The sequence below is a fragment of the Myotis lucifugus genome, unplaced genomic scaffold (genome assembly GCF_000147115.1).
Source record: "Myotis lucifugus unplaced genomic scaffold, Myoluc2.0 scaffold_84, whole genome shotgun sequence".
NCBI classification, from domain to species: Eukaryota; Metazoa; Chordata; class Mammalia; order Chiroptera; family Vespertilionidae; genus Myotis; species Myotis lucifugus.
This window is the reverse complement of record NW_005871132.1, coordinates 2,799,021-2,818,897: the sequence shown is the minus strand read 5'-3', so window position 1 is coordinate 2,818,897 and position 19,877 is coordinate 2,799,021. Positions and strand designations below refer to the sequence as shown.

Sequence of the window (19,877 nt, the reverse complement as noted above, 5' to 3'; positions counted from 1 at the left end):
TACTTATCTGATATTGTTCACATGTTCAGTGTAAGAGTAGCACTCTGTTCCTCTTTCCTACTTGGTACTTAGTTGGAATTCCCTTCTTTCTCTCCAATGATCTTGGATTGGTGTCTTTATGCTACTGAGAATGGATGTTTAAACTTGTGACCTGCAGTAAACTTGTGAGTATGGTAACTTGCTGCCTTTTAAGTTACTCTTTTTCTTTCAGTTAATTGTAGAAGACAAATGATTTTTCTACTAAATATAGACTATCAGGTAACCATATAATCTTTTTGTAGAGGTTAGAGAAATTTTGGAGAACATCTAGTCCAGCTTTTTGTATTATAGTTGAAAAAACTGAAGCCTTGAGATTTAAGTAACTTAAGTTATTTAAGTTAGCAGCAGAGATAGGGCTAGAAATACACTATTGTAGTTCCCAATTCAATACTCACTTTATTGCTATGACACCTTTCCTGATAGGATATGAGGGCATTGATTCTCAAATTAGAAAATGTGAAATTTTGTGGTAGGTGGTATCCTTTAAAATCATATAACCTAAATAATAGCTTGAATGTGATTAAGAATCTTAACGGTATTGAAAAAGTGGTAGATTGTTTTTATTATTATGGTTATATTCTGATTTAATTTTGTATAATTAAAATTGAACACATTCTAATTTTTTAATCTGAATAAGTGAATATGTAGAGCATTTACTCTAATTTGAATATTTAAAGACTAGTTTCTAATCTTGTTATTTTCTTTGTTTTTAATAAACTTTTTCAGAAAGATGAGGTCTATCTCAATCTGGTGCTGGACTATGTTCCGGAAACAGTATACAGAGTTGCCAGACACTATAGTCGAGCTAAACAGACGCTTCCTGTGATCTATGTCAAGGTATGTAAAAATGGAGCAATTTTCCATTTAAAAAAGTACTTATCATGAGCCAGGGAGAGGGCTATGTGTTTTAACTACATTATCGCATCTAATACTAAGGGGGGAAAGCTGCAAAGTAGGTATTGCTAGAGCTTCATTAAATTCTTGTACAGTTTTAAAGTGTGAAGCCTTTACTTTTTAAACTTTAATGACTCAGGTCTTAAAGATACTTGTCATCTTTCTGATAAGTGAATTTTTCACAGACAATTATGGACTTAATTTTGCTAGGCATAGCACCTTTTTATTTAATTTCTGATATACTTATTGTACCACAGACTGAAATAAGAGCAATCATACCATAAAATTATAAAATATAGTTATAAGTATGATCAGATTCAATGTTTTATTGCCACTTACATATACATTGTGTCTGTAGCTGAAGTTTCAACTTTTGATAATTTTAAATATGCATAGACTCTTTCAAGGTGTTATTTTATTTTTGGTACCTAATACCAATGTTATCTTTTTTATTTTATAGAACTCATGACAGAGTGGCTAGGAATTTATCCAGCATAATTCTGATTAAATATCCAGTTATTTATATTTCCAATATGTCTTATATATATTTTAAAAATTTATTTGTTAGAATTGGGATCCAAGTAAAGTCCCTATATTGCAACTGGCAGATGTGCTGCTGCTTCTTTTTTATTTTTTAATTGATTTGAGAGAGAGAGAGAGAGATCAATTTGTTGTTCTACTTATTAATTGCAACCTTGGCGTATGTGCTTCTTAATGTTTCTTTTAATCTCTCCCTCTCCCCTCTCCCCTTTTCCCTTCCCCCTCATTCTCTCTCTCCCTCTCATTCTCTCTCTCTCCCCCCCTCCCCCATTCTCTTTCTCTCTCTCTCACTCTCTTTCTCTCTCTCACTCTCTCTCAACTTTGTTATTAAAGAAACTAGATCATTTGACCTACAGTTTTTTGGTCTGGATTTTGTGCTTGGATTACTGCAATACAATGTAGTATATTACTTTTCTCTGTATTTCCTGTAAATTTGATATTAGATAATTTTTTTTGGAGGAATCAAGAGTATTTCATATATAGGTTTGGGTGCTTTCCTAAGGAAGACATAATATCTTTCTTTTTGTGATGCTTGTAGCTATTGATGATAATTGCCTAAATCCATTAATTCATTAGTGGTCATAAAATGATATTTTAATGTTATTCCTTCTTAATTTATAAGCTAGAATAGTTCCATAAATAGAAACTTTCCATGTCAGCTATTTCATTACCCTGAAGTACAGTTTATATAAGACAGGATATATATTTGATTTTTTTCCCTCTATCAAAATTTATAATAATTTATTGGTTCCATAGCACCCTCCAAAGGTGACCAAGGAGTAATTTGTTGTTGTTGTGTTTGTTTTAAAGCTTTTTAGACAAGTCTTAGTAATCTTTGATAGCTTCATTGCTTTCTATCATGACAGTACTCTAGGTTCATCTTATACATTTCTTCTGCCGAGTTGGAATGAGCCTTTTCTTCAGGGGAACTTACTCTTTTAGTGGGAAATGGTATTCAGAGATCACAGTGTGGATATTGGGGGTGCTACTTACCATAGAGTTGGTTATTGTTTTTAAGTCTTTTTAGTGGACAGAGCTAGGAAATATGTGGATGATTGTTTTCAAAGATAAATTGCATCTTTTTATTCACCCCAATGATAAATACACTCTGAGTTCATATTGATATTTCTTTCTTTCTTTTTTAAATATATTTTTATTGATTTCAGAGAGGAAAGGAAAGGGAAATAAAACATCAACGAAGAGAAAGGATCATTTGATCGGCTGCCTCCTCCACGCCCCCTACCGGGAATGGAGCCCGAATTTTTTTTTTTTTTTTTTTTTTTTTTAAATATATTTTATTGATTTTTGAGTCACACCAGCTGGGCTATCTTTCTAATTAAATTTTGAGGGGCTTAACAATCATCCATTTCTATTTCCTTTTCTTTACACTAAAAATTCCATTTTTTAATGACAGTATAATTACTTACTTGTTCTGTCCCATACTATACATACAGTACGCTCTATCCACTGAGCCAAACCGGTTTCGGCAAGCTGAAAATAATTTAAGATCTTTTTGCAGCTCTTTTTTATTCCCATGGTACATGCCATTAGATCAATGGTTCTCAACCTGTGGGTCGTGACCCCTTTGGCGGTCAAACAATCCTTTCCCAGGGGTCGCCTAAGACCATCCTGCATATGAGATATTTACATTACAATTCATAATAGTAGCAACATTACAGTTATGAAGTAGCAACGAAAATAATTTTATGGTTGGGTCATAACATGAGGAACTGTATTTAAAGGGCCAGAAGGTTGAGAACCACTGCATTAGATGAACAGTCCAATTTCTCTATTTTAAATAAACAGTGAATAGTTTCTGTCTGTGATTATGCCCTGCTAAGCTTCGTTTAATTTTACTTTTATTATAGATTGTGTTTTAAGCTTTTTTGAAGTTAATTTTCCATCAAAATAGAAAATACCTAGTTCCAAAGTAAAATCTATAAAACAAGATATATGCAGTTTAAGAAGTTTAGCTGTTGTTATCCATTTCCTCTACCCTATTCCTCACCCCTCCCAGAATTGAATATTGAAAATTTTTAAGTAAATAAATGTATATAATTGTTTTATCGCTCCATCTCCTTTTTATGTAAATGGTTACATAATGTATACATTCTTCTACCTTGCTTTTAAAATTAAAAATGTAAAAAAAAAATGTATTCTGGAGATAGATAGATAGATAGATAGATAGAGCTATTTGCCTTTCTTTTTTACAGCTGTATATATTAGTCTGTTGCATGGCTGTATCCTAATTTATTCAGCTGGTCACTTGTTAATGGGCATACTGTTTTTTCCTTAAGTAACTTTTGCCTTCACAGACCTCACCATTTAATAACTTACTTGGCAAACGTGTTACCAAAATGGCAATTGTAGTTTTTTGTGACTCTTTAACTTTCATGTTTTCTGGGGGAGTTGAGTATGTTTTATGAGTTTATTGCTTCAGACCTCTTTCTTTACCCCTTTTATAGTGCTGGTCACTTTATAGTTGATGATAGTTAGATAGCACCTTTGCTTTTCTGATTAATAGCTTTCATAATTGAGTGTTTAAACACAATTCTAAAACAGATGCCTGACAAATCATTGATCTTGAAATTTTTTAAGTTAATAAATACATGTTTAAGGATAGGGTCTGGGTACACAAGAGCTGGATGCATTTTTATGAATCATGAATAAAATTGTTATTCTATGAGTTTTAAACAGGTTTAGTAGCACAGAGGAGAGAAGACATTGGACTTGAAGTTAGATTTAATAATTTTGCAACTGGGTTCAGATTGTGTTCAACCTGCTAATGGGCCTCAATGATCTCTTGTAAAATTTAGGACAAATGTGTATATCACAGAGTGGTTACATAATTAAATAAACAAATGGTGAAACACACTTGATTTTACAGTACTTGTTAAATCTCAAATTTTAAAATGTACTAGATAATCTGAGTTTCTAAGAGTTTATCATTCTAGTCTTTTTAACTTAGTGATCAAGCTATTTAATAATTATGTTTTTGCACTTTTAGTTAATAGAATAAGAATAAGACAAAATAAAGAAATAGTAATAAAAAGAGGCATATTTACCCAAGACACTGCAGAATATTAAATATATGATACTGGACAAATCGCTTAACCTATGTGTCTAAGTTACTTTATATATAAAATAGAAATAATAGTTGTACCTATTACATAAGGGTTAAATGAAATAATACATGTAAAGTTCTTAGAATAATGACCAGTTGTTTATCTTGTTATTGCTTTCTAGTGTAGTAAGCCTCTCAGTTATCCTATAAATACACTTTTACAGAGTCAAATAAAAAGTCATTCTTTATATGGACTTTTCAAAAAATAAAGTGAAGAGAATGGGAGATAGGGTAGATCTTTCAGATGAATGAATATAGTAAAAAGATACTTTAACCTTATTTAAACTCTTAAACAAATTTAGCAAAGAAAACATTTTTTTTTTCCTGTTGATTCTTGCTGACCTAGACATCATTTTCTTTAGTAAATTAATGTCTATGAACTCAATATCTTATGGGGACTTTTTTTTTTGTAGTGGCAGTGAATTAAACTCTTAAAATTCTGAGAGTAAGCTTTAGGACTTGGAGGTTGATGCTGTGAACAATGATACAATATTAGAATTATGAAGCTTTTAAAAAGTTACATGAACGACCTGGCTGGTGTTACTCAGTTGGTTGGAGCAATGTCCTGAGCACTGAAAGGTTGCAAGTTCAATTCCCTGTCAGGGCACATACCAGGTTGCGGGTCCAATCCCCAGTTGGGGTGCATAAGGGAGCCAACCTATCGATGTTTCTCTCTCACATCGATGTCTGCCAGTTTCTCCCTCTCTCCTTCCCTCCTTCTCCCTTCTTCTTTTGCTAAAAATCAGTGGGAAACATGTCCTTGCGTGAGGATTTTTTTTTAAAGTTATATAAATATCTAAATTCCTTAATTCTAACTTTGTTGACAAAATGTTGACCTAATTGAAGATCTTATCTATACATTTTACATTATGCTTCATTTTAAAGAAGCATTAAACTTTTCCAGCTGTAGTTCAGTATAATGTTAAGGATGCACTGAAATTACCTGTCTGCAGTTTTCATCATGGCCTGTTGGAAAGAAAGCAGGTGTCATGTTAACTTGAATTAAAAAGTCTTAACAATAGCCTCTAAATATGGTGCCTTGTGACAATGCTCTGTCTGAACTTTAATTATCGTTTTTGTTTTGTTTTTTTTATCAAGTCACTGGTATCTTTGTTTTGAATCATTTCAAAAAGTCTTTCCAAGGTGTAGTCAGAAAAATTTAAAATGAACCAGAACATGGACCTTAGGATAAACAGGAGGTTTAAGATACACTTGACCTTTTAATGCAGGGGTTAAGGGTGCTGACACCCTCCCCTACTTCCACTTTCAGTCAAAAATCCACCTCTATCTTTTGACTCCCCCAAAACTTAACTAATAGCCTACTATTGACTAGAAGCCCTACTGATAATATAGTTGATTAATACATATTTTGAATGTTATATGTATAATATACTATATTCTTACAATAAAGTAATCTAGAAAAAATGTTAGTAAGGAAATCAAATGCAAATACATTTACAGTACTACACTGCATTTATTGATACTCTTAAGTTTGCATCATCTGTTTATTTAAGATTTATCATCTGATAAATTGTCTTTCAGTACCTGTATCATTATTTTCTTGTATGATCCAAAACATTATAGATATTATATGTATTACTAACACTAAGCATAAATATTGAAAAGATAATATGAAAAAGAAGTTCAGTTTATTTACAGTTATAACAATTCATGCATTGAAAATAAAGAAGCAACAATATGATAACTTTATGGTAACCTTGTGTTATAGATGTGATTGCTTCACAGTAGTAAGGAAATCTCCCCTCAAAATTATTTAATATATTTGTTGAACAAAATCCATATATAAGTGGACCCATGCAGTTCAAGCCCATGTTGTTCAAGAGTCAGCTGTACTCACTTTCTTTATAAAGTCCCTTTCTTCCTCAGTCAAGAGTCTGATTCTTTCTTCCACGCAGATCCAGTTTCTTGGTGCTTTTTTTCCAAGTAAAATTTGAACAAATATTCTTTTAAATTATGTCAGTAGTCAGCTAGGATCTCTTTTTAAATGGCATTTTAAAGTCTACTTATTTTTTTAAGGATATTAATAGGAAGCATAGTGATGCTATTAATGGGGTCACTGATATCTTGATAGATCATTGATTATAGATTTTCTCAGTTCACATGTGAATTTTTCCAGTCCTCTGTATCGATAATCTCTGGGACTGACATCTCAGAAAATTATTATTCTTAAGATGAAACTGCAAATACTTTTAAAGAATGATGAACTTAAAAACTGAAGACTTGGCTTTTGGTCTAAACTTTCTTATTAGTCACATGATTTGAAATATCCCTCTGAGCTTTTTATCCATTTGAAAAAAACACATCTTGGATTTGTTTTGCAATCTTAGTAAAATAAAAAATTATAAGGCATATTGTAAAATTTTCTTTTTTAAGTTAGTAGAGGATGGTGTAAATATATTATATGGTTAATGAAACTTTAATTAGCTAATGAACATAGAAATGACATGAAACTTGTTAAAGGAAGATTGAGTACTAATAATCCCCAGCATTTCACCTTATCTGTTACTTTATTTACTCGCTTAAGGATTCTGATTGTTTGAGAGAGAAACTATTCAATTAATTTTGGCTATTTTTTCCAGTTGTATATGTATCAGCTGTTTCGAAGTTTAGCCTATATTCATTCCTTTGGAATCTGCCATCGGGATATTAAACCACAGAACCTCTTGTTGGACCCTGATACAGCTGTATTAAAACTCTGTGACTTTGGAAGGTAAGCTAGCTCTCTCTTCTTCTCCCTTCCCTCCTTTCCTACCTCACCCTTACACTCCATATGCTTTTAAAAAATATATTTCTTTTATAATGTCAGTCTAAAAATACTGTAATGCTTATTCAGGGACTATAGACTAGTGCAGCTTCAGGTAGTTTGGGTAAATTCTGTCAGAATTATAAATGGATATTGTCATCTAGCAATTTAATTCTTAGGAATTACTCCCTTAGAAATACAAAATAGTGTATGTACAGGGATTTTTGTCACAGCATTGTTTATCAGTGTCTGTCAGTAAGAAAATGACCAGATAAATAATGGCATGAGGTAGCTCCTTATAAATTGAAAAGGAATGACCTCTGAGAAATTCTAAACTTAAAAAGCAAGGTCAAGCCTTGGCCAGTGTGACTCAGTTGGTTCGAGCATCATCCCATACACGAAAGGTGGTGGATTCTATTCCTGGTCAGGGCATCTGCCTAGCTTGCGGGTTTGATACAAGTCAGGGCATGTATGGAAGGCAACTGATTGATGTTTCTGTCTGTCTCTCTCTCTCTCTCTCTCTTTCTCTCTCAAATCAATAAACATATCCTTGGGTGAGAATTTTTTAAAAAGCAAGATCAAGAATATATATATATAGAAATAAAACTGTCCTTATTCGCAGATGACATGATATTGTACATAAAAAACCCTAAAGACTCCATCAAAAAACTATTAGACTTAATAAATGAATTTGGCAATGTAGCAGGATACAAAATTAATGCCAAGAAATCTATGGCATTTCTATACACCAATAATGAACTTACAGAAAGAGAGACTAAAAAAGCAATCCCATTTACCATCACACCAAAAAAATTAAGATACCTAGGAATAAACTTAACTAAAGAGGTAAAAGACCTCTACTCAGAAAACTACAGGACGTTGAAAAAAAAGATAGAGGAAGACATAAACAGATGGAAGAACATACCATGTTCATGGATTGGTAGAAACAACATCATTAAAATGTCCATACTACCCAAAGCAATCTATAAATTTAACGCACTCCCCATTAAAATACCAACAACGTATTTCACAGACCTAGAACGAACTCTCCAAAAATTCATCTGGAATAAAAAAAGACCCCGAATAGCTGCAGCGATCCTGAGAAAGAAGAACAAAGTAGGTGGGATCTCAATACCAGATATCAAGCTGTATTACAAAGCCACTGTTCTCAAAACTGCCTGGTACTGGCACAAGAACAGACATATAGATCAGTGGAATAGAATAGAGAACCCAGAAATCGACCCGAACCAATATGCTCAATTAATATTTGACAAAGGAGGCAAGAACATACAATGGAGTCAAGACAGTCTCTTCAATAAATGTTGTTGGGAAAATTGGACAGATACATGCAAAAAAATGAAACTAGACCACCAACTTACACCATACACAAAAATAAACTCCAAATTGATAAAGGACTTAAATGTAAGACGGGAAACCATAAAAATACTAGAGGAATCCAAAGGCAACAAAATCTCAGACATATGCCGAAGCAATTTCTTCACCGATACATCTCCTAGGGCATTGGAAACTAAAGAGAAAATAAACAAATGGGACTACATCAAAATAAAAAGCTTCTGCACAGCAAAAGAAACCATCAACAAAACAACAAGAAAGCCCACTGCATGGGAGAACATATTTGCCAATGTTATCACCAATAAGGGTTTAATCTCCAACATTTATAGGGAACTCATACAACTTAACCAAAGGAAGATAAACAATCCAATCAAGAAATGGGCAAAGGACCTAAATAGACACTTTTCAAAAGAGGACATTCAGAAAGCCAAGAGACATATGAAAACATGCTCAAAGTCACTAATCATCCAAGAGATGCAAATCAAAACAACAATGAGGTACCATCTCACACCTGTCAGAATGGCTATCATCAACAAATGACAAGTGCTGGAGAGGATGCGGAGAAAAAGGAACCCTCTTGCACTGCTGGTGGGAATGCAGACTGGTGCAGCCACTATGGAAGACAGTATGGAGTTTCCTCAAAAAGTTAAAAATGGAACTCCCATTTGACCCATTGATCCCACTGCTAGGAATTTATCCCAAACCAGAAACACCAATCAGAAAGGATATATGCATCCCTATGTACATAGCAGCACAATTTACCATAGCTAAGATCTGGAAACAACCTAAGTGCCCATCAATGGATGAATGGATTAGAAAACTGGTACATATACACAATGGAATACTATGCTGCTGTAAAAAAGAAGGAATTCTTACCATTTGCAACAGCATGGATGGAACTGGAGAGCATTATGCTAAGTGAAATAAGCCAGGTTGATGGTGACTTGAACAAAAGAGTATGACTCTTGTTAGTAAATCTTTACTGGATGAAAAAGGGCCTGGAAGTAGGTGAAGGGCTAGTTGGGCTTTCTTAGGACTATATGTGACCACTATATTGAATGCTCAATCCTTAAAGGGCAGGAAGTTAGAGCCAGCCTTACTTGAAGAGAAAGAAGGTAACTCCATCAAGTAGTGAAGAAATCTAGAGGCTGTGGAGTTTTCAATCTTACCTTCTTTATCTAATAGTAAATTTCTGACTATAAACTTAGAATCTGTCTTGTTAATTAAAGAAATTATAAAGTAGAAAAGTCTTATCAGTTAGTGCTGAAAAGTGTCACAATTTTTATGCAGCCTAAAAACAGGGATTATAATATTTATTAACTTATAAAATGGTTGCTTTGTGTCAGTACTTGTGGAGAATGTCAAAAAATAAACTGTCTCTGACCTTCAAAATTTGTGATGAAGGAAGAATAGGTTAAGGTCAAAGTTATCATGAATCACAAATAAATGAAAGAAAAGAAAGCTCAAACTTTGAAACCCTTGTGACCACTTTCATCTCTACTCTGTACCTTTGCCTCAAATTTTTCTTACCTTTCCTTGTTACTCACTTTTTATTTTTATTTTGTTTGTATTCATTTCCTGTATTTATCTTTGTTATTATTGCATGTCAAAATAGTTAGCTTCTACAGCAATTTATTTCAGTGTGTCTTCAAGTTAATCTTGCGAGACATCTCAAAAGAAACTGATTTTAATTTATTGTAATGTTTAAAATACATGCCACAAAGTTTTGGAAGGAAAGTTGGATTAAGAGGACATGTAAACTCAGGACAGCAGAGTTATAATGCATAGGTTGTGAATAATCTCTGCTCTTAAGAAGTGAGCCTGTCTTTTTTATTGGGTATTGAATGTTTAGACAGTTAATAAATTGACTAAGATGGTGGAAAAATAGATTGGGTCTGTAAATCTCAGGATATTTACTCTGAAATCAAATTATAAAAGAGTAGCAAATTTCTTACCCTTAAAAAAACATTGGGTAAAAAGTATTCATTCTTATATTTTATAACCCATTATTATGTTTTTTGGTGGGGATGGACACTTCTTACTTTTCAACTCTTTTTCAGGGGTGGAATTTAGGGAACCAGAGGATCAGAAGAAATTAAGCATTTATCCTTCTGTGACTTTTTATCTCTTTTTCCTTAGGTGACAGTTGACAAATGTAGTCTTTAAAAATTACTGTTATTTTTAAAATTAATATATTGCTAAAATTATGTTTCTTTTGTCTGAAATAGTTATGGTTCATATTTTCTTTTTCATGTATAACATGATTGGAATTACATGAATCTTAGATAAACATTTAGTTTTGTGCATGATAGCAGTTTTAAGGTTTAGATTGTTTTTAATTTTTCTGCTTTTTATTTTTGTTAGTGCAAAGCAGCTGGTCCGAGGAGAACCCAATGTTTCGTATATCTGTTCTCGGTACTATAGGGCACCAGAGTTGATCTTTGGAGCCACTGATTATACCTCTAGTATAGGTAAGTACCGAATCTGAATATAAATGGCTTGGACTATTAATTGAATCTTGTTTTCAGTAATTTAGTATTAGTAATCTATACTTTCACTTAAATATAAAGATGGGTATACCCTAAAATGTGTTTTTTCTTAATGGTTGGTATGCAAAAATGTGTATAGTATTTAAAATTTTAAATACATTTATTATTTACTTTTAGGTTTCATGGATTTTTCAAATAAGTAATAAAGTTATTTATGATTGCATGATTTCTTTATGATTACCTCTGTTTTTAACTTAAACTTTCAAATAAATCCTAAGTATACATTTTCTTTCCTTTTTGTTTCTTTTAAATTCCCCTGAAATACTTCTGAGCTTGATCAACAGTTGGAGAATTTGCATTCATTGTTTATCATGAAAGTAATGGAATGACCATATTGTTGACATCCTACTATGCTGTCTCAATTAGCTCTTTAATTTTAATTTAGATATTTATAAAATAACTCTGACCTTTTTTAAAAATATATTTTTATTGATTTCAGAGAGGAAGGGAAAGGGAGAGAGAGAATCATCAATGATGAGAGAAGAGAAAATCATTGATAGACTGCTCCTGCACGCCCCTACTGGGGATCGAGCCTGCAACCTGGGCATGTGCCCTTGACCGGAATCGAACCTGGGACCCTTAAGTCCGCAGGCCGATGCTCTATCTATTGAGCCAACCCAGCTAGGGCTCTGACTTTTTCTTTAGTAGTTTGGCTAAACCCACTAAGTCTGTAGAAGTTTTCATGAAAGATTTTTAGTGACAGAAGGAATTGAATAAAGACAGTTTCCTCCAATCTTTACTAACCTTCTCTTCTATCTTATTTTTGCCCATTAGTAGGAGTGAACATGGAGAGTATGATCATGTGGACATGAATAGGAAGCTAAGTGCAACCTTAGGCTATGTGCAAGTGGAGGTCAAAATTATTTTATTGTTATATATTATTTCAGAAGAGAATTCCTTAGTCAAAAACAGAAACAAAAGCTTACAAGTACCAAGCAAACAAACAATAAAACCCAAACTTCAGTAACAGAAATCTAGGAAAAACCTAGAACTTGGACAAGTTTTGTCTTTTGATACAAGTAGAAATTCTCGGATATGAACAAAGACCACTAAACAGAAATACACTAATGTCAAAGGGCAAAATGCCCAGGGAGCAGCAGTTTTACCCACCATTTCTTTCACACCACCAGTGCAAATATGAACACAGTGAAGAATGCAGATAGCATCTTAGTATTCTTTTGAAAGTAGCTTTGCCCTTCAGGAACAGTGAAAAGGTTCGGGGGGGTCGGGGGTGGGGGTGCGGCTGGGCTCAATAGACCATACTTGAGACCTATGACACTGAAGGATAGAGAGTATATTTGTGTTTTTGTGTGATATGTAATACTCAAAGTTTCATCACGGCTATGTTATATGACATGTTAAGGAGCACATAAGGATATTTTGGTTTAGTAGAACTAGATCTGAGTTCCAGATTTATTACTACTTAGCTAAGCTATAAAGTGGAGATTACTAACATTTCTGCCTACCTTTTTGAGTGGCTATGAGGATTAACTAATGTTAATAAAACATTAGTGAAAGGACTATAGAAGTGTAAGGTACTATTCTTTTTGTGGTATTTGCTAACTTGACTCTCCCAGAGACCAAATTTCAGCACTTTATTTTTGGAGATGTCATTGTATTTTCCAGCTGCTTTGTATTTTATTCAAGTATACACCAATCATCTGCATACCAGGTATTGGGATGGGTTGTGCCTAGGTAAATGCAATTTGCTTTTTTCAGAAAGTTATGACTACATCTTCTGACACATTAAGGCATGTTTATATAAACATTCGACCCTCTTAAGTGCATTACTTCTATAAGTGTCCATGTGCCCAGAAGTTCTTTGGAATCTTCTCAGACAAAAAAAGGACAGTGTAGTCTGTTTTCTCTATTAGAAACCAATTCTCTGGGTGTTTGGAGTACCTGTTTTCCAGTAGCCTCCTTTGCATGGCTAAAGCCAGATTCTAACTTCTGATTTTCTAGGCTTGGGACTCACCATTATGCCACCGACTTAAGCCTGAGGCCTTTTAAACCCTAACAAGCCTATATTTGGACTCCCTTTTTATACTTAGGCCACTTGCCTCTTAACACTCTGGAATATTTGTAAACAGACAAAAACAAAGTTATTTAGAAGTGTACTAATACAAGTACATTTTAAACGATAGAAATATTTTAAACGATGTTTAAAGTGAAAGAGTAGCTGGTTCTGACTAGTTTATTGTCATATTTGGATATAACTAGAGCTAAGACTGATGGCTCTGATTATATTGTCTTACTAAGAAATGGTAGAATGAAAACAAATGGCTGCTTTAATATAAGGAATAGGCTTACAGACCTGTGAAGAAAGGTATTCTGTGATGATAGTGACATTGGAATTGGGATCCAGGCCTACTTCTGCTATTCAGTAGCTTTATCTTGGACAAATCTTGGACTTACTTCCTTATCTGTGAAGTAAGTTTGTTAAACTAGATAGCCTTGAAAGATTGCTTTGCCATGAATTAAAGTATGAAACAGAATACTGTTTTGGCTTAAACTCCAAATAACCAGAAAATTCAGTGTGCCAAAGCACTTTACTTTTTTGTGCCTTTTGTTTAGTTCTGTTTTATTCTTTTGGAGAATGTCATCCATTTATCCTCTGAAGTAATAAGAACAGAAGAGATTTTGGTGTCTGCCAGAAAGTGAATGATAAATATCTTGATTTTAGTAATTTGCCTGAGTTAACATGTATTGAAGACCACTAGTATAATTGCCATCTGAATGTTTTGATTTAATCTTCTGTGACAACCACTAAGCAATAGTATTCCTTTTTTTTTAGCAATAGTATTCCTTACTGTTTTACTCCTTGTCTCCCATATTTGTACCTTGAATCATGCCTAAGAAAGTGTTTCCCATTTTTGTTTTATGAAATTGTAATTATTTCCCTGCAATTTTTCTAGACTTGTCTTCTGAGGTGAATTCTGTATTACAGAAGAAAGAAGTTAATGCATATTACCTTTCATCTAATTAGCTAGGTAAAGGGATATTTTTAAACCTAGATCAAAATAAATCATTTACATTAATAAAGAGATACATTTTCCCACTTGATTTTAAGAGTTAGTATTACTATAGGCTCTGAGTAAAGTAAACATTTCCTAGCAGATCTTCATATTTGCTTTATTTAACAATTACCTAATATATCAAGGAGGGCTTGTTTTGGTCTATGCTTGCAAAATAGGTATCTTTGTTGTCAGTACTTGAAACTGGACAAAATCAACTTGAATTTCTTAAATGAATTTTATGTCATTTTTCTAGGTTAGTAAAAAGTAGTCACTGGAGTAAGGATTTTCAATTCTCTCTTCATAGTGCATCTTACCACATCAGACCTCTTAAATTATTTGTTGCCCTGTGCCATTTTACTATTCTTCCTCCCTGCTGGTAGATGGGAAAGCCCAGCAATGATTATGTTCATCTGTCTAAAGCACTTGATTGTTGGTTTATACAAAACCCAGCAATCTCAGGCATCCAGAAACTGAAAATTAGCTTAACCTTGAAGGAAGACTTAATGGTGGGTTATACGTAGAGTGACCATATAATTTATCATCCCATTTGGTAATACTTTTAAAGAGAAAGTATATGCTGTTAGTAATTATTCCAGGGCAATAGATTTAAACCAGGACCCTTTGGGGTAAGCCAGATGTATGCTTTAAGTTATGTTTTAATTTATTAATTACATTTTTAACAGTTTTTTCCCTCAGGGATTAAGGTTTCCACTTTGACTTAAAAATGAATTATTTTGTGCCTTAACTGGTTTGACTCAGTGGATAGAGCAGCCGTGGGCAAACTACAGCCCGCGGGCCGGATCCGGCCGTTTGAAATGAATAAAACTAAAAAAAAAAAAAGACCGTACCCTTTTATGTAATGATGTTTACTTTGAATTTATATTAGTTCACACAAACACTCCATCCATGCTTTTGTTCTGGCCCTCCGGTCCAGTTTAAGAACCCATTGTGGCCCTCGAGTCAAAAAGTTTGCCCACCCCTGGGATAGAGGGTCAGCCTGTGGACTGAAGGGTCCCAGGTTTGGTTCCAGTCAAGGGCATGTACCTTGGTTGCGGGCACATCCCCAGTGGGGGGTGTGCAGGAGGTGGCTGATCGATGTTTCTCTCTTATTGATGTTTCCAACTCTCTATTCCTCTCCTTTCCTCTCTGTAAAAAATCAAGAAAATATATTAAAAAAATGAATTATTTTGTTATTTGTGAAATAAAGTATATTCTTCTGTTTTTACATTTTAAAATGGTAATATGTTTAAGGAGGTTTTTTCTATCAATATTACAACATAAAAGTCAACCATTTAAAGTCCTAAATTTTTTTTCTCAGAACTTGCATTGACTTAAAACTCTGTGTATAGGATCTTGAACTCTAGGTTGCTGCTACTCTGTAAGCGCGCGCTAATATGCAAAGATTGTGTCACTTGCCTTATTTTTAAGTATGATAAGTAGCTAATTTCACCCATGTTTTGGTACTGTAATTACCTGTCTTGGTTGTTGAAGACTCGGACACCTGATATTTGATAATAAATAGACTTTACCTTTTAGGGGAATATTATGATTGGTCTTGATTTCCCCTTTAGTAAGTTTAACACTTAATTTTTAAAATGCATTAAGAATAATTTGATGACTTTTTTCCTTTGTTCTAGATTGTACAGTCTTTTGCTTGTGATTTTTTCTGTGATCAAAGTAAAATTAAATAATTTATACAAATATTTTTCAATTCAACTTAAGCTACACAGTATTAATAAGCCTTTGTTTTGTTTTTCTCTTCAGACGTATGGTCTGCAGGCTGTGTGCTGGCTGAACTGTTGCTAGGACAACCAATATTTCCAGGGGACAGTGGTGTGGATCAATTGGTGGAAATAATCAAGGTGAGGTTGAATTGGAATTTTGAATTGGATGGAATTTTGCTACTATATTCTAAGAATGCATAACACACACACACACACACACACACACCCATGGAAGACTTAAAAAAAAATGGAGAAGGTGATTCAAGATCACATAGCAAGTTCTGCTGTAGAGGAAGTGTAAGAACACAGCCTTTTGGGCTCTGAGTTATTCTTCTGTTGTATGCTCCTGGAAAAGCCATTTTGGATTTCTGATGCAAAGAAGGGATATGTCTGTTAATTAAAGTACTTAAAAACTAGAAGATCACTAAAGGTGTATAAAGTGAATAAAAACAAGCCATGTCTGTTTTTTCTAACCATATACTCTCTCTTCCTGGTACTTTGCTGAATACATAGGAGATGCTTGTATCTATTTAATACATAAATATTCATAAAGTGGAAGACTGAATATCTACATGTATGAGGACACAGATAAAAGCAGAATTTTGATCATAGGTTTACTATAATGTTATTTATTAGGTCTATCAACACTTTCATTAACAACACCAGATTCAAAATATTATAACTTGGAATTAATGTTTATCTTAAGAACAGTAGGGGTGAGATTATAATTGAGTTTTTAAATGTAAATTTTTAAAGCTTTTAATATTTGAGCTCTTAAAGAATTTCCAACCCCTCTTTTTAAAAAATCTAAAATGTATGTATTGAGATCACTTGATGGATTCATTCTAAGGTTACGGGTTGACAAAAGCAGCAACTCCTACTGACTTTATTATTGACTAGAGGCCCAGTGTACGAATTCATGTACCATGGGGTCCCTTGGCCTGGCCTGCGGGATCAGGCCAAAACTGGCTCTCCAACATCCCCTGAGGGGTCCCGGATTGCAAGAGGGAGCAGACTGGGCCAAGGGACCTCCACCGGTGCACAATCGGGGACAGGGAGGGATGCAGAAGGTTGGCCAGCCAGGGAGGGACCACAGAGGGCTCTAGGGCATGTCCGGCCTGTCTTGCTCAGTCCTGATCAGCCCCAGCAGCAAGCTAACCTACATGTTGGAGCGTCTGCCCCCTGGTGGTCAGTGCATGTCAGCGACTGGTCGACTTTCTGCCCCCTGGTGGTCAGTGCACATCATAGCGAGTGGTTGAGCAGCCTTAGCATATCATTAGCATATTATGCTTTGATTGGTGGAACGGACAACCGGACTCTTAGCATATTAGGCCTTTATTATATAGGATTTTCTTGGAAGTGAAAAATTGAAAAATCTCCTTAGAGGTCATAGTCCAGTCCTCCATCCAATGCCAGAACCTTCTTAGTTACATTCCTAACAGATGTTTTTTTCAGTATTTTCTTGAATACTTCGAGCTTCTGATGGCTACTTTCTGTGTCTGCACAGCTTGAGTTCAGTTTTATTGTATTGAGCCATAACTCCTTGGTAGCTTTTACCAGTTATACACAGGACGGTAATTAAATTACAGTGGGGCCTTGACTTACGAGTTTAATTTTCCGTGACGGAGCTCGTAACTCAAATTACTCGTATGTCAAATCAATTTTCACCATTACAATGAATTGAATGCTGGGCTGATGTTGTGGCGTTCACTGTGACGTTCGCTGTGCCAACTAGCGGTGGGGTATCTGAAGCTGGCTCGTAACCCGAATTTTAGCTCACAACTCAAAGCAAAAAATCGGCCGAGAGACGGCTCGTATCTTGAAAAACTCGTTAGTCGGGACACCTATAAGTCAAGGCCCCACTGTACTTTGAAATCCTTGTACTTCATTCTATAAAAATGTTACTTTTGATAAGGTGATTTTGTTAGATATCAGTTTATGCAGGTGTGGTTGAAAAGATCAGTGTGTATTCAAGAATCTTCTTTGCTGTCCATGTAATTTCTTATGGCTTATACCTGAGACCACTAAGATAGTTACACTTGTTTTTTGAATAACTACCTCTTACCTTTGTTCAACAGTTGTCCTTCCTTCTGGATTCCCATACTATACTCAAATCTAAATTCACATATTTTAATCTTTTTGTTTCCTTAAAACCTATGTATTCCCCATTATCCAGATTAATATTCTAATTCAGGCATTGGCAAACTTTTTCTTTAAAGGGCTAGATAAAATATGTCAGGCTTTGTGGGCTAAAATACAAATCATAGAGAGCTATAAGGAGAGAACAAAAATTTCCACAGATCTTTTTATTGATGAAATTCAAAATATAGTAATAACTAAGTACAATTTTTTTGTAAGACAGTCTGCAATTTAATATAGTGGAGTTCTTTTTGTGAACTGTATCATTTAATTGGGATTAAAGTTAGTGTTCACTATCATCAAATTGATTGCAAATGATTATCCAGAACCCATTAATATTTCTTAAATGTTAGTGTTTTTAAAAAGTGACCACAAACTAAAGGAAACAGCCCCTAAATCTTATTGTCATGAATATACAGGGGATTGGCAAAAATAAGTTTATAGTTATAATATAAACTACACTAATAAAAGAGAAACATGCAAATTGGTGTCACTCTGCTACACCCACCAGCCAATCAGAATGACTATGCAAATTAACTCAACAAAGATGGCGGTTAATTTGCATATGCAGGTGCCGAGCGAAGACTGAAGGCTCCGGCCGGAGTGAAGACTGGAGAAGCCAAGCCTTGCTGTGGCTGGATTAAAGGCCTGGGTCCCAGGTACCAGAGGAAAACCGGTGCTGGCAGCCAGGGGAAGGAAGGCCTGTTGCACGAATTTCTTCGTGCAACGGGCCTCTAGTAGATAATAATACAAATAACTATAAACCTACTTTTGCCAGCCCCAGTACAGATCAGTTTGACATATCTTTGTGTTTCATCTAAAATAGTCAAGATTATTATGGTGGATCTTTGCTTTTAAGTACAGCTCAACCTTATTTTTACCGTATTTTTTAGCAAACACTTTGAGATTTTCAGTTATCTCTATATTATGATTTGTTCAGCACCTGTGTGCCTATACTCTCCTTTTCCAGCTTAACATTTTCACTATCAAATAGTCTCAGAGAGATCAAAGATATTAATTAAATCAGAGTTTAGTAAGTATAAAATACTGTTTTCCTAAGTTTTTGATAGATCAGTGACGTTATCTTTGCCAACATGTGTTTGGAGTTTAATTATATGTTACCTGGTGACATTTCTTCTGCTGTCATATTATGTGTTATTAACAGATTGCAAGGACAACATGTTAAACTTTTTTCTATCTTTCACTCCCCAGAATGTGTATGTACACACCATTACACCTAGTGGTACTGATTTTTACTTGTAATATATATCATGTGTAATATATAAACAAAATATTTGATCGCTTAATTCATTCTTATATTATTTAAAATTTTCTATGTTTATTACTGACTAGAAAAAGCAACTTTTAATAGCTTTTCAATCATGGACCACTTTGAAAATGTATTCATAGCATGGATTCTCCTCCTGAAAAATGATACACGCCTGAATTTTACATATGATGTGAGGTGATCCTTGGGCTTTCTGAAGCTCATCCAGGAACCCTAGGTTAAGGGTTAAGTTTTAAAAGCTTCATGCAGCTGAATTGCTGAAGTTTGGCGACCTCTGGTGTTGACCTATTGAAAAACAAGGCTGTGAGAGAAATACTTGTATTTATTTCATAGCTTTTGTCAGATTCTTGCCTTTGTTTTCTTTCCTTGAAGATAAAAATCATTAATTCCCGATTTGATATTATTTAGTATCTTGATAAATTGTAACTAAATGAATGAAAAAATGT

General features: G+C 34.2%; 1 protein-coding gene across 17 annotated transcripts in view; it reads left to right on the top strand.

Moving 5' to 3' along the window:
* The window catches only part of GSK3B (glycogen synthase kinase 3 beta), a 179,095-nt gene that overhangs the window by 102,071 nt on the left and 57,147 nt on the right, over positions 1-19,877 (top strand). For all 17 annotated transcript variants that reach the window (XR_002829820.1, XR_002829819.1, XM_014457738.2 and 14 more), the window contains 4 exons: positions 766-876; positions 7,198-7,328; positions 11,079-11,185; positions 16,045-16,142. Coding sequence is in view for 15 of the 17 variants with exons in the window: in XM_014457738.2 (XP_014313224.1) it covers positions 766-876; positions 7,198-7,328; positions 11,079-11,185; positions 16,045-16,142 (447 nt within the window). In the remaining 2 variants the exon portion in view is untranslated. The remainder of the gene's footprint in view (positions 1-765; positions 877-7,197; positions 7,329-11,078; positions 11,186-16,044; positions 16,143-19,877) is intronic.